A 20,410-nucleotide genomic window follows, 5' to 3' on the forward strand; every position below is an offset into this window, starting at 1 on the left:
CCACTTGTTCACCCATTCCACCAACTTGTCAGTGACTTGGTGAAGTTGTGCTGGATATGGTTCCATCTGGGCTCTTCTTTCATTCTGGTCCAAGTGTATCCTGTCTATAATGTATAGACTTTCAGAAAGCGTCACTGATGGCAATTAAGAGTGGGAAACTAATCCAAGGTGCTGATCCCAATTATAGTCCCTCAGCTGAGAATGGCTAACTAAGTTAAGATGAGAAATTAAATCTGGTCCTTCCTGGTCTATCCAAGTATCACATGACAGAGTATATTCATTCCCTATTTTGCAAATAAGACATTGGCTAAGTGTCTCCCCAGTGCTATGTACCAAGAATGGTTAGCCGATAGTTTGCTTTTCAGCTTCTATTGTACACTTGGTATGTTGATTGTAGATATAAAATCCATGTCAGTTTTTGTTTTGGATTACCAGGAATCAATGCCTAAAACTTAAAAAGCCCCATAAAATTTTTTTTTATTCTTTGATGGGATTTTTTATTCATCCCTAATTGCCTTTGAATTGAGTTGCTTGCCAGACTACTTCAGAGGGCAGTTAAAAGTCAACCATGTTGCTGTGGGTCTGAAATCACATGTAGGCCAGACCAGGTAAAGATGGCAGATTTCCTTCCCAAAAGGACATTGGTGAACCAGATGGCTTTTTAAGACAATCAACGATAGTTTCATGGTCACCATTACTGAGACAAGCTTTTGATTGTAGATTTATTACTTGAATTTAAATTCCACCAGCAGCTGTGGTGGGATTTGAACCCATGTCCCCACAGCATTAGCCTGGGCCTCTAGATTACTAGCCCAGTGACATTACCACTATGTCAGCATCTCCCCCACAATTACAATCATGGTTTGTGTTACAAAATGTTGGCTAGCTCCCAGGCCATCGAGGAGAAGAATCTTCAAATGTTTACTTCTTTATTTGAATAGCTTTGTTTGACAATTATGTGTAATGGCATCCAAAATGCTGCTAGCTTGTGGTACATCCAATCCAAGATTGTGTGTGTTAACTTATAATGCCAGTGCTTAACATTTCAAAATGATATGAAAATCCTTGTTCCTTTTGCTGTTACTACTAATGATTGACATGGAATAGAACTGTGTTTCTTATAAGCTCTTAATTTCACACTCTGTACCAGTAATAGGATTGACAAAAGAACAAATTAGAATACAAAATTATGTCTCTTGTTTATAGGTCCCTAGCAACTAAAACAAAATGCTTAATTTTCTGTATTTGTTGTCTCCTTCCAGCGAAAGGCTAGTACTTGACTTAAATTTCCTTTGGTTGAATAATAATTGCCTGCACATCCATGACATTAGTATTTGTCAGGCCTGTCACAATTAGATCAGCTCCATTATTGAACTTGCTAAAGAACGTAAAGGAGTCATTGTTATTTATAAAATCCTCTGGGTTGAGCCCTTCACCAAAGGCCTTATCAACCAGTTCCGTGTAAGCGAATGCACCAGCTGCTTCAGTAGGCCCATCTTGTCCATCGGTCCCACCACTAAGAAAAACAATTTCATGCTCTGTAAGTGGATCCTGCGGAATCTCTGATTTTACACGGTGTAATTCCAAAGCTACATGCAAGGCCAGCTCCTGATTTCGACCCCCTTTACCTTTGCCCTGGAGCCGAACTGTAGTTTCGCCCCCTGCCAGAAGGCATATTGGTTTCCTGGAGCTCTGCGTGTTCTCCAACAACTCCAAACAGTCGTCTAGTTGGAAGTCAGGTAGCCCCAGGTTTGCAACCATCTGCAGGATCTCATCTTTCAGTTTGCTTGCATGTACATATTTTGAATTGGCAGCTGCCAGAACTGAGCATACATATCGAATCAAAAGACTGTACAATTTGGCCACAGTCCTGACATCTCCACTGACTACAGTAGACAGGACAGAAGTGTTATAACCCAAGCTTTCTGATTTACATTTTGCTTCCTGTAAGGCAATTGCGTTTGACCCCACAATAAAATTACAAATGTGAGCAAAATCTTGGGTTTCTTCTCGGTCCATATTCATGCTGGGCTGAGACAGAACAACTTTTACAGATTCTGGCATGGATAATGCCAGGTTATATTTTGACAGTATCTTGTGACAGTCCTCTTTACTTTGTGAGTTAGGTACAGTCGGGCCACTGGCTACAAACTCCAAATGGTCTCCAATAACATCAGACATGATGAGACTCACCACCTGCCAAATAAAGAATCGTTTTATATTGCTCTACATTTCAAATCTCTTGTACAGTCAAACTTGATTACAACACTATTACAAGGCTTCTGTTCTAATAAACTTGTATTTAGAGTCCTAACTCCAGAGATGATCTCAATTATTAATACAATCTCTGATCGAAACTACCTCTGGCATCATAAACTTTTTATCGACAATTCTTCACTGTACATAATCAAAGAGATTAGATGCAGGGCAATATTCTCATACCGATTACCATGTTAACATACTCACAAAGTAACATATATATATACAAATAAAATAAATAATATACACATATATACACTTGCTATGATTAAATAATTTCATAATCCATCAACAGAGACATCCTTAAGCTAAGCGAGTGAACACACTACATGGAATAGCACTTTGTCATAAATTCCAGAACATCAGTATCGACTCTGAGTTAGGTGGTGGCAGTAAAAAGTTAGGAGGGCTACATATGAGCTCAGCAAGGCTTTAACTAAGAGGGAGTAAACAAGTCTTTATCCCTGCTCTTGACTGCCACCTAGGTGACTCTTACTGAAAGTAGTACCCAGTGACTGTGACTAACAGCAAGATTTTCACAGCTACATTGATTCACCTGATGAAATACCCTGCTCAAATTTATTGTTCAGGTTCACCCATTGTGAATAGCCACGTCAGGTTTTGAGGGTAGTCGGCACTCAGTATTGAGTAGGATTAGGTATCTTTAGAAGAGGAGCAGGAGAGAGAAAATAGACTAAAAACCTGTCAGCTTCTACTCTTTAACAATTTCAAAGCAGTGGGAGGTGGCCATAGGAAAGCAAGTAAAGTTCCAGTTCGTACAGTTGAGTTGAGTTTAAGACACCACATTATAGACTATAAGACTTTGTTACGTCTGCACTTGATTTATTGTGCCCAGTTTGGCCTCTGTACATAGTGAAGGAAATTAAGCTTCTGGATAAGGGCCCAAAATGATAACTAATCTAAGGACTCTTAGTTATGGGATTGGTTCCGTGAGTTTGGGCTATCACTTTGGCATAAACAAAGGCATGGCAGGTACGTGGCAAAGATTTTTAAAATTATGAGTCAGGTTGGATAGCTTACTTGAAATGACGGAACTAAGAGGCATGCATATCTAAATAAAGGCAAAGAATCGGGTTAAAAAAATTGAAGATTTTATTTTCACAAGAAATCATTGCTCTGGATTAGACTATCTGAACATGTAGTCCTTTAATGGAAAACTAAAGTGAGGATATGTTCAGTGGTAGGGGGTTAAGGTGCTGGTAGAAATTGTAAAGATTTATGCGCAGAAAAGAAAAATCAGTTGAGGCTCCTCCTCACTATTATTTTCCTGCTGTGAAATGCACATGTATGGACATCAGCTGACAATGATAAATTCAGGCATAATGCCCCTACCCCCTCTTAATGCCTCTCCCCTCTTTATAATCCAGTAGCCTGCTGACACTCATGGCCTAGGTTTACATACAAACAACTGACCACCTGGCCAAAGTTTGGAGAAGTGCCTTTGTGCGATGTGGCTTGCCATTGTCATGTAACCTCTGATGTTATCCTTTGTGTATAAGGGCTTGACAGCAGAAGCCATTTGATCCATGACTTGGAACAGACAAGATACTGGAACTGTGACATGGTATGAGTCAGCATCAGCGGCAGCATGGGTGGGAGGGATAGAAAATTGGAATCTTCACCATTGTAACATATAAGGAAGAACTCACATTTAAGTAGTGCCTTTCACTACCTCAGAGCATCATAAAATGCTTTACAGCCAATTAAGTATTTTTGAAATGTAATCATTGTTGTAGGAAATGTGGCAGCCAATTGCACAAACAGTGATGAGATAATGATCGGGTAACCTGTTGGTTTACAGATAAATGTTGGCTAGGACATTGGGAGACTCTTAATTCCTCTTTGAAAAGTGTCACAGGGATCTTTCACGTCCACTTCTTCTCCAACAATGCAGCAACCCTTCAGTACATCAGCCTGGATTGTGTGCTAAGGACTTGAACCCATAATCTTCTGGCTCAGAGGTGGAAGTGCTACCACTGAGTCACAGCTGACATTTTGATTAACAGTACCGACTAAGGCCAGCAATTGATTTTAATCTCATTCAAAGTTTCATAATCAATAAAGTCTCAGTCAAGAAACAAAAAAGGATACAGACCTGAGCAGGATAGGCGGCTCTAGCCAAACCTCCACCCTTCAACAGAGAGAGCATTTTGCGGAGTGTGTTGAGTTCCTGAATTGTTGCCCCCTTAGCAGCAAGTTGTTTGGTCAGGCATTGTTTCTCCTCCAAGGTGACGGGGGGGATTGGAGCTGGCAATAAAGCTGACCCCCCTCCTGAAGAAACAATTTTTAAAAATTGTTATGGACATGAGCATGCCAAGTCTCCAGCACACAACATAATGCAAGCCTAAACATAAAGTTCACACAAGCTAGGTTAGAGATTGTGAAAAATAAATCCTCCCACAAGCCAGTGGGCATATGAACCTGCCAGAAGGAAATTAACTTGTGGTCGATTGATATCTTTTAAAAGGGCTGAAACCTGTTGAGAATTGTAATTATGGTTTAAGAAGATATTTAGCAACATCTTCTTTCTCTTTCCAGTTCCGGTAGAGGATGGAAATTAGTGTTCCCTACAGAAGAGGATCATCAGATGGCTTGGAAAGAAAGTCCATGTTAGATTAATTCAATGCAGATTCTGGTTGGAAAGATTTTGTGGACTGAATGACCTTTTCTTGTTCTTGGTCCCCTTAGGTTAGTTTGTGCTGCAATTTTAACGAAGGTGTGACACATGTGGAGTATACAGAACAGAAAGCGATATCCCTGTAGGAAGGAAATTACATTCAGAATTTCAGTTATTTCAGACTCTCTTCCACAGGTCGCTACAGACAACAGCAAAATTCTGCGGATGCTGGGAATCTGTTATCAAACATCTGAAATCAAAATACTGCTGGGATGCTGTTTTATTTCAGCAACAGGCAAACATGGACAGAGCAACGTCACAACCAGCACGGGCGGTGGAACCTGAGGAATTACCATTAAATATTTAGGACACGTATTTCGTAGTTAGTGCTAAGTTAGTTTTAAGTATTCAGTTAATTGGTTAGTGCTTTTTAATGTTAGCTGAGCAGTTAAATAGCCTTAAAGCTAAATAAACAATACTAATGAACTGGAAGCTGACATGGTGGGACAACAGGAACGATTGCATCCACATCCTGTACCTTCTGGGAATTCCACAACACTTCATGTGTCCTGGAAAACCACAGATGCAGGAAGCAGAAGGACATAAGAAATAGAGGCAGGAGTAGGTCATAAGGCTCCTCGAACCTGCTCTGCTATTTAATAAGATCTTTGCTGATCTTCTATTTCAACTTCACTTTCCTACCCTATCCCTATAGTCTCTTAGTGTCCAAAAATCTATCAGACTGGTTTTTGAATATCCTCAATGACTGAGAATCTATAGCTCTCTGGGATGGATAATTGCAAAGAGTCACAACCGTCTTGAGTGCTCACCTTTCTCCTCATCTCAATCCTAAATGGCGACCTCTTATCCCGAGCCTATTACCCCAGTTCTAGCCTCTCCCGCCAGGGGCAACAACTTCTCAGCATCTACCCTGCCAAACCCTAAGAATTTTAAATGGAAGCTGAGAGTTTTGTGGATAGCATGTTTCAGGAGGTGATCACCCTGCGGCGAGAGAGAGTTCAGGAGAGAGAAAACTAGAAAGAAAAGGCAGGCAATGCAGGATTCCTCTGGGAGTGTGGCACTCAAAAAACAGTATTCAGTGTTAAATGCCAGTGCAGGTGACAACACCTTGGGAGAGTGCAGTCAGATGTAAATCCACATCACTGAGAGAGAGTCGGCTGCACAGAGTGCACAAGAAAGTGTTGAATGCAATGTTGAGTCCTGAAGGCTATAAAGTGCTCAAGGAACAGCAGCTCATCTTTTGACTCACAAAAAGTTAGTATGCAGGTGCAACAAGTAATTAGGAAAGTTAATAGAACGTTATCGTTTATTACGAAGGGAATTGAATATAAAAGTAGGGAGGTTATGCTTCAGTTGTACAGGACACTGCTGAGACCACATTTGGAGTACTGTGTTCGGTATTGGTCTCCTTATTTAAGAAAGGTTGTAAATGTGTTGGAAGCAGTTCAGAGAAGGTTTACTAGACCAGTACCAGGAATGGGCTGGTTGTCTTATGAGGAAAGGTTGGACAGGCTAAGCTTTTATCCACTGGAGCTTAGAAGAGTAAGAGGCAACTTGATTGAAACCCGAGGGGTCTTAGCAGGGTGGATGTGGAGAGGATACTTCCTCCTTCGGGAGAATCTAGAACTAGGGGTCACTGTTTAAAAATAAGGAGTTGTTCATTTAAGACAAAGATGAGGAGAATTTTTTTCTCTCTGAGCCTTTGAATATTTTTAAGGTAGAGGTAGATAGAACCTTGATAAACAAGGGGGTGAAAGGTTATCCGGGGTAGGTAGGAGATTGCTATTAGCCCAGCCATAATCTTATTGGATGGCGGAGCAGGCTCGAGGGGCCGAATGGCCTACTCCTGTTCCAAATTCGTATGTTTGACATGGCACTTTACAGCTTTCTGGATTCATAGGGAGATGGTGGGGTACTGACAATGTCGCTGAACTAGTAGTCCAGAGGCACAGGCTATTGGTCTGGGGATATGGGTTCAAATCCCACCATGGCAGCTGGTGGAATTTAAATTCAGTTAATAATATCGGGAAAATAAAGCTAGCATCAGTAATGGTGGCCATGAAACTCTGACGATTGTCATAAAATCCCATCTTGTTCACTAATGTCCTTTTAGGGAATGAAATCTGCCATCCTTACCCGGTCTGGCCTACGTGTGACTCCAGACCCACAGCAATGTAGTTGACTCTTAACTGCCCTTTGAAATGGCCCAGCAAGCCACTCAGTTCAAGGGAAATTAGGGATGGGCAACAAACGCTGTCCTTGCCAGCGACGCCATGAAAGGATTAAAAAAAAATCAACTGAGTTCAACTATTTCAGATGATAAACCTTGCTCCTTTTGTTTCTGACAGCAGCTAGAGGTGATGATTCTCCTTTTCCCATTTACACCTTTGCTAGTTGCATATTTTGTTTCCTCACATGTCCCATTACCATCTCTTTTTGCCTCACCCTTTTCGTCATTCTCCTGCCTTCCACTCTGTCACGGGTCTTCCCATTTGTTCTTTCTTCTCGTTCCCCCTTTCCCCGCTCAAAAAACTGTTACATCTCTGAGCACTCCCCAGCTCTGATGAAAGGTCACTGAAACACCTGAAACATTGGGCTCAATTTTAACTCTGCAAGTGGGTGGATTTTGAGAGAGTTAAAAGCTCGCCCATTAACTCTTATTTCTCCCACCACAGAAGCTGCTAGAACAGCATTTTCTGTTTTTATTTCACATTTCTGGCAACTGGAGTACTTTGCTCTTGTACCAGCAGAGAACAGATCTGACACCAGTACCACACATGGCACTGCATTGACCCACTAAAGAGTCAATGACAGTCAAGCAGTCAACTTAATTTATTTCAGTGAATATTTTAAAACTTTTACAATGGTAGGGCAGTCAACCTTAGGTTTAGTGGATATTGATCTGTGCTAAACCGGAGGCACTGGATAAATCTTTATGGTAGATTTGCAATGACGATGAGACGAATAATTCCTGTACCTGAGATAAGGACAACAAGCAGGTCATCTGCGGTAAGTCCTTCCACTAAATGATGGATATTGTTGGCTGCTTTTAAAGCATTCTCATCAGGGAGGTTATGTCTGGCTCCTTCCATTGCTTGTATTTTTGTCTGAGGTCTTAAAAGCACGTCCCTGTGGAGTCATCAGGAATGAAGCAGTTAAGCAGTGGAAACAACATGGAATGCATTTCTATTTATTTATATTTGCAAAGTGTATAATTTGCAATGCAAACTCATTTGTGGATTGGTTTGCATCAACCAATTTCACTCCCTTTCCTGAAGGCTTCGATTTCTTCCTATGTACAATTTGATGCCCACAAGTACCTTGCTTGGTGGTCGTCTTCGATACTTGATCCTTGCTGGTGCACATTGAACCATGGAGGGCATTACAGCTATGACTAATTTTGCCCTAATCTGATGTCTAGACATATGTGCTTCAAGTAAAAGGGTACTCAACATCAACTACATGTTGGGACCCTAGTTGATTTATGCCCTAACCAACCCCCAGGTACACTGATGCCACCATGCTAAGATTTCGGACAAATACAGCAACTCAAAACTGAACAACCTTGAGGCACTGTGGGCCATCAACAGCAGCAGAATTGTACTCAACCACAATCTGTAACTTCATGGCCTGGATTAACCCTGGTTCAATGAAGTGTGCAAGAGGGCATGAGAGTAGCAGCACCAGGCATACCTAAAAATGAGATGTCAACCTGGTGAAGCTACTACACAGGACTACTTACATGCAAAACAGCATAAGCAGTGACAGGCAGAGCTAAGTGATTTCACAACCAACGGATCAGATCTAAGCTCTGCAGTCCTGCCACATCCAGTCGTGAATGGTGGTGAATGATTAAACAACTCACTGGAGGAGAGGGCTCCACAAATATCCCCATCCTCAATGATGGAGGAGCCCAGCAAATCAGTGCAAAAGAGAAGGCTGAAGCATTTGCTACAATCTTCAGCCAGAAGTGCCGAATGGATGATCCATCTCGGCCTCCTTTGGAGGTCCCCAGCATCACAGATGCTAGTCTTCAGTCAATTCGATTCATTCCATGTGATATTAAGAAATGGCCAAGGGTATTGGATACTGCAAAGGCTATGGGCCCTGACAATATTCCGGCAATAGTACTGAAAACTTGTGCTCCAGAACTTGCCATGCCCCTACCCAAGCTGTTCCAGTACAGCTACAACACTGGCATCTATCCGGCAATGTTGAAAATTGCCTGGGTATGTCCTCCACACAAAAAGGACAAATCCAACCTGTCCAATGACCACCCCATCAGTCTACTTGCGATCATCAATAAAGTGATGGAAGGAGTCATCAACAGTGCTATCAAGTGGCACTTGGTTAGCAATAACCAGCTCACTGATGCCCAGTTTGGGTTCCGCCAGGGTCACTCAGCTTCTGACCTCATTACAGCTTTGGTTCAAACATAGATAAAAGGCCTGAACTCCAGGGATAAAGTGAGAGCGACTGCCCTTGACATCAAGGCAGCATTTGACTGAGTGTAACATCAAGGAGCCTGAGCAAAACTGGAGACAATGGGAATCAGGGAGAAAACTCTCCACTGGTTGGAGTCATACCTAGTACAAAGGTTGTGGTTGTTGGTGGTCATTCATCTCAGTTCCACGGCATCACTGCAGGAGTTCCTCAGGCTACAGTCCTAGGCCCAACCCTTTTCAGCTGCTTCATCAATGATCTTCCTTCTTTCATAAGGTCAGAAATGGGGATGTTCGCTGATGATTGCACAACGTTCAACACCATTCACGACTCCTCAGGTACTGAAGCAGTCCATGTCCAAATGCACAAGACCTGGACAATATCCAGGCTTAGGGTGACAAGTGGCAAGTAACATTCACACCACACAAGTGCCAAGTAATGACCATCTCCAGCCAGAGAGAATCTAACCATTGCCCCTTGACATTCAATGTCATTACCATCACTGAATCCCCCACTAACAACATCCTGGGGGTTACCATTGACCAGAAACTGAATTAGACTAGCCATATAAATACTGTGGCTGCAAGAGCAGATCAGAGGCTAGGAATCCTGCGATGAGTAACTCACCTCCTGACTCCTCAAAGCCTGTCCACCATCTACAAGTCCCACGACAGAAGTGTGATGGAATACTGTCCACTTGCTTGGATGAGTTCAACTCCAACAACACTCATGAAGCCTTACACCATACAGGACAAAGCAGCCTGCTTGGTTGGTACCCCATCCACAAACATTCACTTCCTCCACCAACAACACTCAGTAGCAGCAGTGCGTACCATCTACAAGATGCACTGCAGGAACTCACCAAGCCTCCTTCAACAACGCCTTCCAAACCCACAACCAATACCATCTATAAGGACAAGGGCAGCAGACGCATGGGAACATCACCACCTGTATGTTCCCCTCCAAGCTAGCGACACAAAACTGGGTGGGGTTGTGAGGAAGATGCAAGGAGACTTCAGGGGGACTTAGACAAGTTGTGTGTGTGGGCAAACACACCGCAGATGCAGTATAACATGGATAAATGTGAAGTTATACGCTTTGGTGTGAAAAACAGAAAGTCAGAGTATGAGTTAAATGGTGATATATATTGGGAAATATGGATGTACAAAGGGATCTGGGTGTCCTTGTACAACAGTCAATGAAAGTAAACAGGCAGGTGCAGCAAGCAATTAGGAAGGCAAATGATATGCATGACATTAGTTGTCTCAATTTCTCTGCTCCTCTCACCCATTCTAATCTCTCTCTCGCTGAACTTGCTGCACTCCGTTCTCTCAGGTCCAACCCTGACATTGTCATCAAACCCGCTGACAAGGGTGGTGCTGTTGTTGTTGTTGTCTGGCGCACTGACCTCTACCTCGCAGAGGCTGAGCGTCAACTCACAGACACTTCCTCCTACCTCTCCTTGGACCATGACCCCACCATTGCACATCAAACCATTGTTTCCAGGACTGTTACTGACTTCATCTCCTCTGGAGATCTTAGTTCCTCAGCTTCCAACCTGATAGTCTCCCAACCTTGGACGGCCCGCTTCTACCTCCTACCCAAAATCCACAAACAGGACTGTCCCGGCAGACCAATCATGTCAGCCTGTTCCTGCCCCATGGAACTCATTTCTTGCTATCTTGACTCCATTCTCTCTCCCCTTGTCCAGTCCCTTCCCACCTACATCCGTGATTCCTCTGACACCCTACATCATACCAACAATTTCCAGTTCCCTGGCCCCTACCGTCTTCTCTTCACCATGGACGTCCAATCCTCCACACCTCCATCCCCCACCAGGATGGTCTGATGGCTCTCTGCTTCTTCCTTGAACAGAGGCCCGAACAATCCCCATCCACCACTACTCTCCTCCGTCTGGCTGAACTTGTTCTCACACTGAACAATTTCTCCTTCAACTCCTTTCACTTCCTCCAAATAAAAAGTGTGGCTATGGGTACCCACATGGGCCCCAGCTATGCCTGTCTCTTTATGGGGTATGTGGAACATTTCTTGTTCCAGTCCAACTCCGGCCCCCTCCCACAGTACATCGATGATTACTTTGGTGCTGCTTCATGCTCTCGTCTGGACCTGGAAAAAATTATTAATTTTGCTTCCAATTTCCACCATTTTCACATGGTCCATCTCTGACACTTCCCTTCCTTGACCTCTCTGTCTCAATTTCTGGTGATAGACTGTCCACCAATATCCATTACAAGCCTACCGACTCCCACAGCTACCTCGACTATAGCTCCTCACACCCCGCTTCCTGTAAGGACTCCATCCCATTCTCTCAGTTCCTTCGCCTCCTTCGCATCTGTTCTGATGATGCCACTTTCAAAAACAGTTCCTCTAACATGTCTTCCTTCTTTCTTAACCGTTTTCCACCCATGGTGGTTGACAGGGCCCTCAACCGTGTCCGGCCCACCTCCCATGCATCTGCCCTCACACCTTCCACTCCCTCCCAGAAACATGATAGGGTCTCCCTTGTACTCACTTATCACCCCACCAGCCTCCACATTCAAAGGATCATCTTCCGCCATTTCTGCCAATCCCAGCATGATGCCACCATCAAACACATCTTCCCTTCACCCCCCTGGCGGCATTCCGCAGGGATCGTTCCCTCCGGGACACCTGGTCCACTCCTCCATCACCCCCTACACCTCAGCCCCCTCCCACGACACCTTCCCATGCAACTGCAGAAGGTGCAACACCCCCCCTTCACTTCCCCTGTCCTCACTGTCCAAGGGCCCAAACACTCATTTCAAGTGAAGCAGCATTTCACTTGCACTTCCCTCAATTTAGTCTACTGCATTCGTTGCTCCCTATGCGGTTTCCTCTACATTGGAGAGACCAAACGCAGACTGGGTGACCGCTTTGCAGAACACCTTCGGTCTGTCCGCAAGCATTACCCAGACCTCCCTGTCGCTTGCCATTTCAACACTCCACCCTGCTCTCATGCCCACATGTCCGTCCGTCCTTGGCCTGCTGCATTGTTCCAGTGAAGCTCAACGAAAACTGGAGGAACAGCACCTCATCTTCCGACTAGGCACTTTACAGCCTTCCGGACTGAATATTGAGTTCAACAATTTTAGATCATGAACCATCTCCTCCATCCCCACCCCCTTTCCGATCCCCCCCTTTTCCCCGATAATTTATATAGATTGTTCTTTTCCCACCTATTTCCATTATTTTTAAATGTATTTCCATCCATTGTTTTATCTCTACCTTTTAGCTTTTTTCAATTCCTTCACCCCACCCCACCCCCTCTAGGGCTATCTGTACCTTGCTTGTCCTGCACATGAAATACTGTGCAAAAAAAAGTTAAGGAACTGTGCATTGAAAAAAATTGGCTGGGCACAACAACAAATTTTAAAGGGAACACTGACATTGAGCCGACACCCAAGTGGCTGGCTAGGCCACTTCAGCAGGCAGGTAAGAGTCAAAAAGCATGTCCCTGTGGAGTTATCAGGAGTGCAGCCAGTGAGCGGTGTATACAGTATGGAATGCATTGACCAACTGTATGTTTCTATTCATTTGCATTTGCAAATTGGATACTTTGCAATGGAAATCCATTTTGCATTTGTAAATTGGATACTTTGCAATGGAAATCCATGTTGGATTGTTTGTCATCAACCAATTCCCTGGGTCTAAATTCACACATAGGCCAGACCAGGTAAGGATGTCAGATTTCCTTCCCTAAAGGACATTAGTGAACCAGATGGGTTTTCACAGCAAGCCAGTAGTTTCATGGTCACCATTACTGATACTAGTTTTTTTATTCCAGATTTTGTTTTAAATAATCGAATTTAAATTCCCCTGCTGCTGTGGTGGGATTTGAACTCCTATCCCCAGGTCATAGGGCCAGCCCTCTGGATTACTAGTCCAGTAACACAACAACTATGCTACTGTACTCTACATAAATGTTTTAACATTTGTAGTTTCCAACATTTAAACTATTAACAGTAGTGTTGGTGTGAAAAAGTTTCACTCTGCACCAGTATTCCAGCTACGGTGCAAATGGAGCCTAAATCAGGAGTCAAGCTTGACTACAAAAAAAATTCCCTCCGGAGCCTTCAAACCCAATTTATGCCACACAAATTTAGCATTGGTGTAAATTTAAAACAGTTGTGCACTGGTAGTAAGCTTGTAGCATAAATGCATCCTTATTCTTGGATTACAGATATAACACATGAGTCAGACTGAGGATAAGAGACAAGAGTAAGCTGGAGGAATCTGGTCCTTTGGAGCTTGATGCTATGAATATACTTTATATACACTAGAATAAAATGCAGTTGGATTCATTTGGTTGAAGTGTGCTTTGATCAGGTATATGTTTACCTGGAATCAACTGGAAATTTGAAAAGATATTTGGCGAAATTTTAACTCACTCAAATCTGTTCACTTACACAGTTAACACTGGGCTCATTGGTTTTCCGGCCCCACCATAGTGGTATGGTGCAGGGGGTGGGGGGTTCGAAGCCCAGCCAGAAATCCACTGACATTTGGCAGGACCGGATGATCCCAGCAGCAGGCCCAGAAAATCTTGCCCCTATGTCTCTCCTATTATGTTCCTTTTTCCTTTTGCAATTTTGCGAGAGTATTAATAGCAGATTCTAAGATCTCCCTCAAGATGGTGTTTTAGGTTTCTGTTTATGTTAAGGTCATTGTAGGGAATAAATTTAAAACCTGCATGACAAGGTGATCTTGCCATCTCCACAGGATCACGGAATTGTTACAGGGCAGGAGGTGGCCATTTGGCCCATTGTGTCTGCACCTGCTCTCCAAATGAACAACTCACCTCGTGCCATTGCCCCGCTTTCTCCCCCAAACCCTACACATTCTTTCTTTTCAGATAACAGTCTAATTGCTTTTTGAATGCTGCAACTGAACTTGCCTCCATCAGAGTTTCAGGCAGTGGAATTCCAAACCCTAACCGCTCGCTTTGTAAAACAAGTTTCTCCTCCTATCACTTTTGTCTCTCTTAAATCTGTGCCCTCTCATTCTTGATCCTTTCATGAATGAGAACAGTTCTCCCTATCTACTCTGTCAAGACCCATGATTTTGAATACCTCTATCAAATCTCCTCTCAACCTTCTTTTCTCTGAGGAAAACAGTCCTAACTTCTACAATCTACCTTCAAAACTGAAGTTCCTCATTCCAGGGACCATTCTTGTCAATGTTATGTTTCAATAAGCTCACCTTCCTCTCCTGAAGGTGGTGATTCTTGTGTGATGAGGTTCAGTGAAAACTGGGCAGCATCAGTGCCATCAATTTTTTCAACTGAGTACAGACAGTGTTGTCAGATTATTCAACAATGACAATTCTGTCCTTACTCAGCATCCCCCACACATTGGCATTTTCTAGCATGAACCATTGGCTAAGAATCAGGAGCATGGACAACGGCTCAGTTTCCATCTCCTTAACTCAAGAGCATTGAGACCAACTGTAGCTCCCACTTTTCTCCCCCATACTGAAGTTAGTTAATTCAGCAAGACCAGAAATTGAATCTGCAAAAGTACTGATCAGTATAATTCCATTTTACATTGGACTACAAATTTACCAACTAAACTATTCAAGTAACCCCAAAATGTATGGTGCTGTGCCATGCTCCAGCTTGATGTCCTTGGTTGGGTTTGTTAGGGAAAGGTCAGAAAGAAAACTAATCAGAACTACTGGTTAATAAAATATAAAAATAGACATGCTTTTAATTTCTTACTCTTTTCCAGCCAACTGGAGAATCCTCTGTATTCCAAGAGGAATGCTGATTACTCCTTGGAGCAGGTGGTCTCCCAGAATCGCTTCCGTAGCAGCTGCCATTCCCAACACAGCCTTTCCAAATCCAACAAGGTAGACATTTTTATGGACCGGGAAACACTGATTTTGTATCATCAGCCTGTCTCCTTTTATGCTAACATTATTCTTGATAATGTTTGGAGGCAAAACAGCGTTGATTGCTGCCTGAAAGATCTGCAGACCATGCTGCTTAAGGGGCATTTCTTTGCCAATTACAGAAGCAATCCGATGAAGCCTCCTTGGCTGCCAGTTCTTGTAAATGAATTGATGGTTGGAATGAAGCCACAAGTACCTTCCAAATGCAGTGACCATTTTAATTACTGAGGTTCGTTGATTGCTCGGATTGATTTCATCCTGCCAGAGAATGAATGTGATTAGAAAGAAGTTAATCCAATTCTGGGAGTGTAGCAAGCACAGGTTCAGCTCCACAATTAAATCTGAAGAATGAATATCATATCAGAGATGTCATACATTGTTACATCTACAATTCTTCACATATCAAGTTACCCTATCTTCTACTTTTCATACTTTCATACCAGATTTTTTTCAAAATTTATATTTCCAAATGTCATAATTGTTATTTCATTTTCATAAAGCCACAAGAAATGTTAGTAAATTATTATAAACTGGGCATGACTGATATCTAAGACTTTATTTGTGTCTTTTCACCATTTTAAATTACTGACTGGTGACTTGTAGGAATAATTTTAGTTTTAGTCTTGACTCTTTATCTTAAATTGTAGTGTTATTTTAGCTTTAATCTTTATAAGAGACTTACATTAAGTTTACATTAATGGTGACCTTTCAACCAAACGCAATCCAAGATCACACTGGATGGTCCACATTCAAGCAGCTTTTATGCTGCATAGAAGCCATACAAGTGTGGCTAGTTCTCAGGATGAATATCTTTATATTTGTTAAACATAATGTTAAATAGCTCCCTGTGTTTTTTTTTAAATCTGCAGTTATGCAGTCAGCCTCAATAATAAACTCAAATTTAATAACAACACTGGATAGAAATTCCTCCTTATCTTTAGGAGCTCTCATGGTATTGTGAGAAGCTTTCATGGTATGTGAGAGATCTTAATATCTCTCAATATTGGCTTTACATTCATTTTTATCTGATTGGGACATTAAACAATCTATATACTGTACAAAGAAGATAGAGGATAGAAAAAAGCCATTCGGTGTTTATGCTCCACTCGAGTGTCCTCCCACCCTTCTTAATCTAACCAGATCAGTATATTCTTCTGTTCCTTTCTCTCTCATGTCCAGCTTCCCCCTAAATACATCTATTTATTATGGTACTCTTAGTTAGAAAGTCTCCAGATTGAGACACATTGACATGATTTAGAGGAGGAATATACACAGGTTTAAAAGAAAAAGGGGAACGGCTATGAAAATTAGCCCACAAATAGAGTTTAGATAAAAGAGATGAAGAGAAAGTGAATGAACTAAACTACTGATTCCTTGACCAAGCATGCAGTTTGTCCCTCTTTCAAGGTAAATTGAGCAACAGTTGCGTATAAATTAAGTGGAATTATTTTTTAAAATTGTAACAAATGATTTGATAACATTCCTACTTAATTTAAGATTGACAATAATTTCGTTCTTAATTTGCAAAGCTGTTGTTGAAGTTGTTCAATTTTCTAAAGCACACACTTCATTGCAATGAACATTTAACAAACGGTTAGAATTTCATCATACTTTTAATACTTTAAAGAATGACATGCATTCATCCAGTGCCTTTCATGATCTGAAACCACCTTACAGCCAAGTAAGTACTGCGGCAGCGTAGGCACTGTTGTAATATAGGAAAAAGGTGCAAGTTGCAGTTGTTAACTCCTGCTCCCCCTTCAGGTACCGTGCCCGAAGAGGGCATTGGCAACCATGCACTTCCATTGGATTGGTCCATGATTATGCTTGGTAAAGTACTGCAGTGGTTTGCCATTGCCTGCTGCAGTATGGCTGACCAGGGAAATCTCCTGCTCTTACCGCCTGCCATCAGGTATATTGAAAGGATTTACAGGTTGATAATCAACCCGTTTGGCCATGTTATGAATGCACCTTCCGTGGCCATCAAGTCATGAAGTGATACTTGAACCCAGAGCTTCTGGCCCAGAGCTAAGGATGCTACCACTGCGCCACAAGACCTCTGCTATTGTTAACATGCTACCTTACATGATGCTGCAGGGAAATACAAAAAGGGTTGTAACTAATGCAAATCTGAACGCATTTATCCTTTAGCACACTTAACCTTCATCCTGCTAAATTAATTTATTAATGAAACATGTGTACAATAAGACAATAACCAGCCTGAAGTGATCTAATTTGCTGAACTATGGTAATATAGAGCAGTAGCTTGTACACCACACACTGCAAGCTTACTGCTCATTATTCACCTAGCACTATACCACAAGGATTTACATTTATATGGAACTCCTCATGTAAAACATTACAGGGTATTTTATAAGGTGTAGAGTGGTCACCAATAAAATAAACAAATAAATGGAAACCTTAGACTGAAAGTCTGATCAAAAGGATTTTTTAAGGAAGTTCTGCACTGGAGTATGTAGCTGTGAATCCACAAGATAGAATAGATCAGAATAATGGAATGGACCCAAACTGTCAAAGGCAGCGGCAATGTTAGAGTAGTGCATGAGTTACCTCTTACTATTGCTGTTTTGCTGAAAAAAAGTTTCACTTCTACATTAACAGGCCATAAAGAGCTGACCAGTGCTGTTGTTTCAAGTTTCTGGCTCCATAGGTATATACACCCTGTGGTTCCTTTAGTAGGTGGTGAGATACTGAGGCACACAGACCATTAAGGTCCCAGGATTGATTTCCAAGCTGGGCTAAGTTAATTGGTCGCAATGAGAAAGGTGGAAGTGATGTAATTGGCCTCAGCATCCCTCAGCTGGGGGAGAGGAAACATCAGTCCGGATTCTGCTCCTGATTGCTAAGCAGCAACCTGTGCTGGAGAGCACAGTGAGAATTTGGATGTCTTGCCATGCTGAACTATTTGTCAATACTCATTGACCAGGCTTACACACACAGGCATGACACAGAAATATAGGAACAGGAGGAGACCGTTCAACCCCTCAAGCATGTCCTGCCATTCAACATGATCATAGCTGATCTGAACCTTAACCCTGTCTACTTGCCTCACTTCTGTAAACTTTTACAAATATGCTTGACAAAAATCTGTCATCACCAGCTACTGGAGATAACCAAACAAGGGCACTGAGGGCTGCTGTCAACACTTAATACCTCAGCACAAGGCATTGCCTTTGGGAGATGTGGGGAGAGAAGAAAATTATTGGTGGTGGTGGTGGTGGTGGTGTGTTGGAGGGGGGGGGGGGGGTGGAACTAAACATTGAAAGGAATGTGAGGATTGTTCTGTAATTGGCCAGCTTCCTTCACCTCTTTCTTTTAGCTCATTTTGAAAAAGACCACAAATAAAATTGCTGAAAAATAACGAAATCAAATTGCCCTGAAAAGAAATTCAGAGGTGCTTCCAACAATCTATTTTATTTAGTATTTTTAATTGGTTCATGAAAGCGGCAGATTAAGTGGGGGGGGGGGGGGGGGGGGCGGGGAACAGTAGTTACAAAATAACAGGGGTCAAATCTCCAGTTGAGATCAATGATAATCTCTTGCTCAAGCAAGTGTTAATTATTAATAGAGCCTAGGTCACCACTGAAATGTTATCTTTTTTTAAAAGTGCGACCCAAAGTTGCCCAAATCGTATTCTACGCAGTTAGAACTGTAAACTGGACATTTAATAGTTGCCAGGATCCCTTAAAATAACTGTAGAACCTTTATAGTTAATGGGCATCGAACAATTTAACTCATTGGTTTCAGTCAAGGACTGAATTCGTGATATTTAATTGGGTCACCGCTTCCACTCCTGTCTTTAAAGACTGCGCCTTTCCTGTTTCTGCTGCTGCACATGTGGGTCGGACACTGGGTGCAATGTCGTGCTGACACACAGGACAATCTGCAAACGCCGCCGACGCCTGCTTCACCCTCTTACCTTTCAAGCGATGGCTGCTGTCAGCAAGAACTAAACCCCAATGTCAGCTGCGCAGGGTGGTGGAGTCTGTGCATGATGAACGGAATTGTGGGCGTTGCACATCCTCCCACCCACCACCTCCTGCTCCTCCTCCTCCTCTTACTCAACCCACCACCATCCCTGCCTCCCAACTTCTCCTCCTTAACAAATACTTCCTCTTCCTTAGGACACTAGCTTCTCCTCCTCTTCCCACCCCCCCCCCCCCTTCTCTTCCTCTACTTCCCCGAGGATGACAGATGTTTGCAAAATTAAATTATTTAGTTATTAAATGTTTTAGAGATGTTTCCACTTATGGGAGGGTGGGTGGGAGGGAGGGAGGGGGCTTGTGCAGGGACCAAAACAAGGTGCCATAAATGTACAGTACTCACTCATAAATCCCATTCAGTGGAAGGATTGAGAACCAGAGGGCACAGATTTAAGATCATTGGCAACAGAAGCAATGATGACCATGAGGAAAGGCTTCTTCACTCAGTCAGTTTTTGGGATCTGGAATGCACTGACTGAAAATGTGGTGGTGGCAGGTTCAATCAAGGTATTCAGGAGGGATTTGGATTGTTATCTGAAAAATAAGAATGTGCAGAGCTACAGGTAGAAGGTGTGGGGGATGGCACTAGGTGAATTGCTCCTTCAGAGAGCCAGTACAGAAAAAACAGGCCGAATTACCTCCTTCTGATTAAATAAGGAATTCAGGAGGAATTCCCAGACAATGATGTGAAATTCACTTTCACCAGAAGTAAGTTGAAGCGAGTAGTAAGATGCATTTAAATGGAAGCTGGATAAACACGTGGGAGAAACGAATCGAAGGTGACGCTGGTAGGATTACATGAAGTAGGATAGGAGGTGACTTTTGTGAAGTATAAATATTGGCTTGGATCAGATGGGCACAATGGCTGTCATCCCTCTACAGATTGGCTAATCAGGGTTGTCCAGTCCTTCTGGGTATCCTGGTTGTAGCATAATGGGTTAATAGTTATGGTAATGAGTTAGTGATTTGTGCAATGATGTAACAGTGGCATCAGTTGCCATGTGCAAGAGACTGTAGAAAGATGGAATAGTCTGTACACAAAATAGATGTTCTTAGCTAGAAGCTTATTATGTACATAGTGTAAATAAGTAAAGCAGTTTTGAAGAAACTTACCTGA

The 20,410-nt window shown here is 42.6% G+C and overlaps 1 protein-coding gene across 2 annotated transcripts; it reads right to left on the minus strand.

Annotated features, from left to right (window-relative positions):
- Positions 1-912: 912 nt before the first annotated feature.
- Positions 913-19,317, minus strand: glyctk (glycerate kinase). Of its 2 annotated transcripts, none has more exons than XM_041190717.1 (5): positions 19,230-19,317; positions 15,117-15,547; positions 7,896-8,047; positions 4,376-4,551; positions 913-2,196 (listed from the first exon to the last, which is right to left on the minus strand). In XM_041190717.1, the coding sequence occupies exons 2-5, from the start codon at positions 15,503-15,505 to the stop codon at positions 1,282-1,284; spliced, it is 1,632 nt and encodes a 543-aa protein (XP_041046651.1). In that variant the 5' UTR covers positions 15,506-15,547; positions 19,230-19,317; the 3' UTR covers positions 913-1,281. The 2 variants fall into 2 exon arrangements, with proteins under 2 accessions (XP_041046651.1, XP_041046652.1); XM_041190718.1 differs by having other exon boundaries at positions 15,117-15,630; positions 19,230-19,294.
- Between the last annotated feature and the right edge of the window lie 1,093 nt (positions 19,318-20,410).

This window comes from Carcharodon carcharias, chromosome 7 (assembly GCF_017639515.1).
Source record: "Carcharodon carcharias isolate sCarCar2 chromosome 7, sCarCar2.pri, whole genome shotgun sequence".
NCBI classification, from domain to species: Eukaryota; Metazoa; Chordata; class Chondrichthyes; order Lamniformes; family Lamnidae; genus Carcharodon; species Carcharodon carcharias.

Bases quoted from the DNA above. Each gene is read 5' to 3' on its own strand.
- glyctk (XM_041190717.1), bottom strand. From the start codon at position 15,505: ATGGTCACTGCATTTGGAAGGTACTTGTGGCTTCATTCCAACCATCAA. The intron at 4,552-7,895 runs GTACAGGAATTA...TTGTTTCTTCAG, and splicing joins GCTTGTTGTCCTTATCTCAG to GAGGGGGGTCAGCTTTATTG. The intron at 2,197-4,375 runs GTCTGTATCCTT...TTTATTTGGCAG, and splicing joins GAGCCGCCTATCCTGCTCAG to GTGGTGAGTCTCATCATGTC.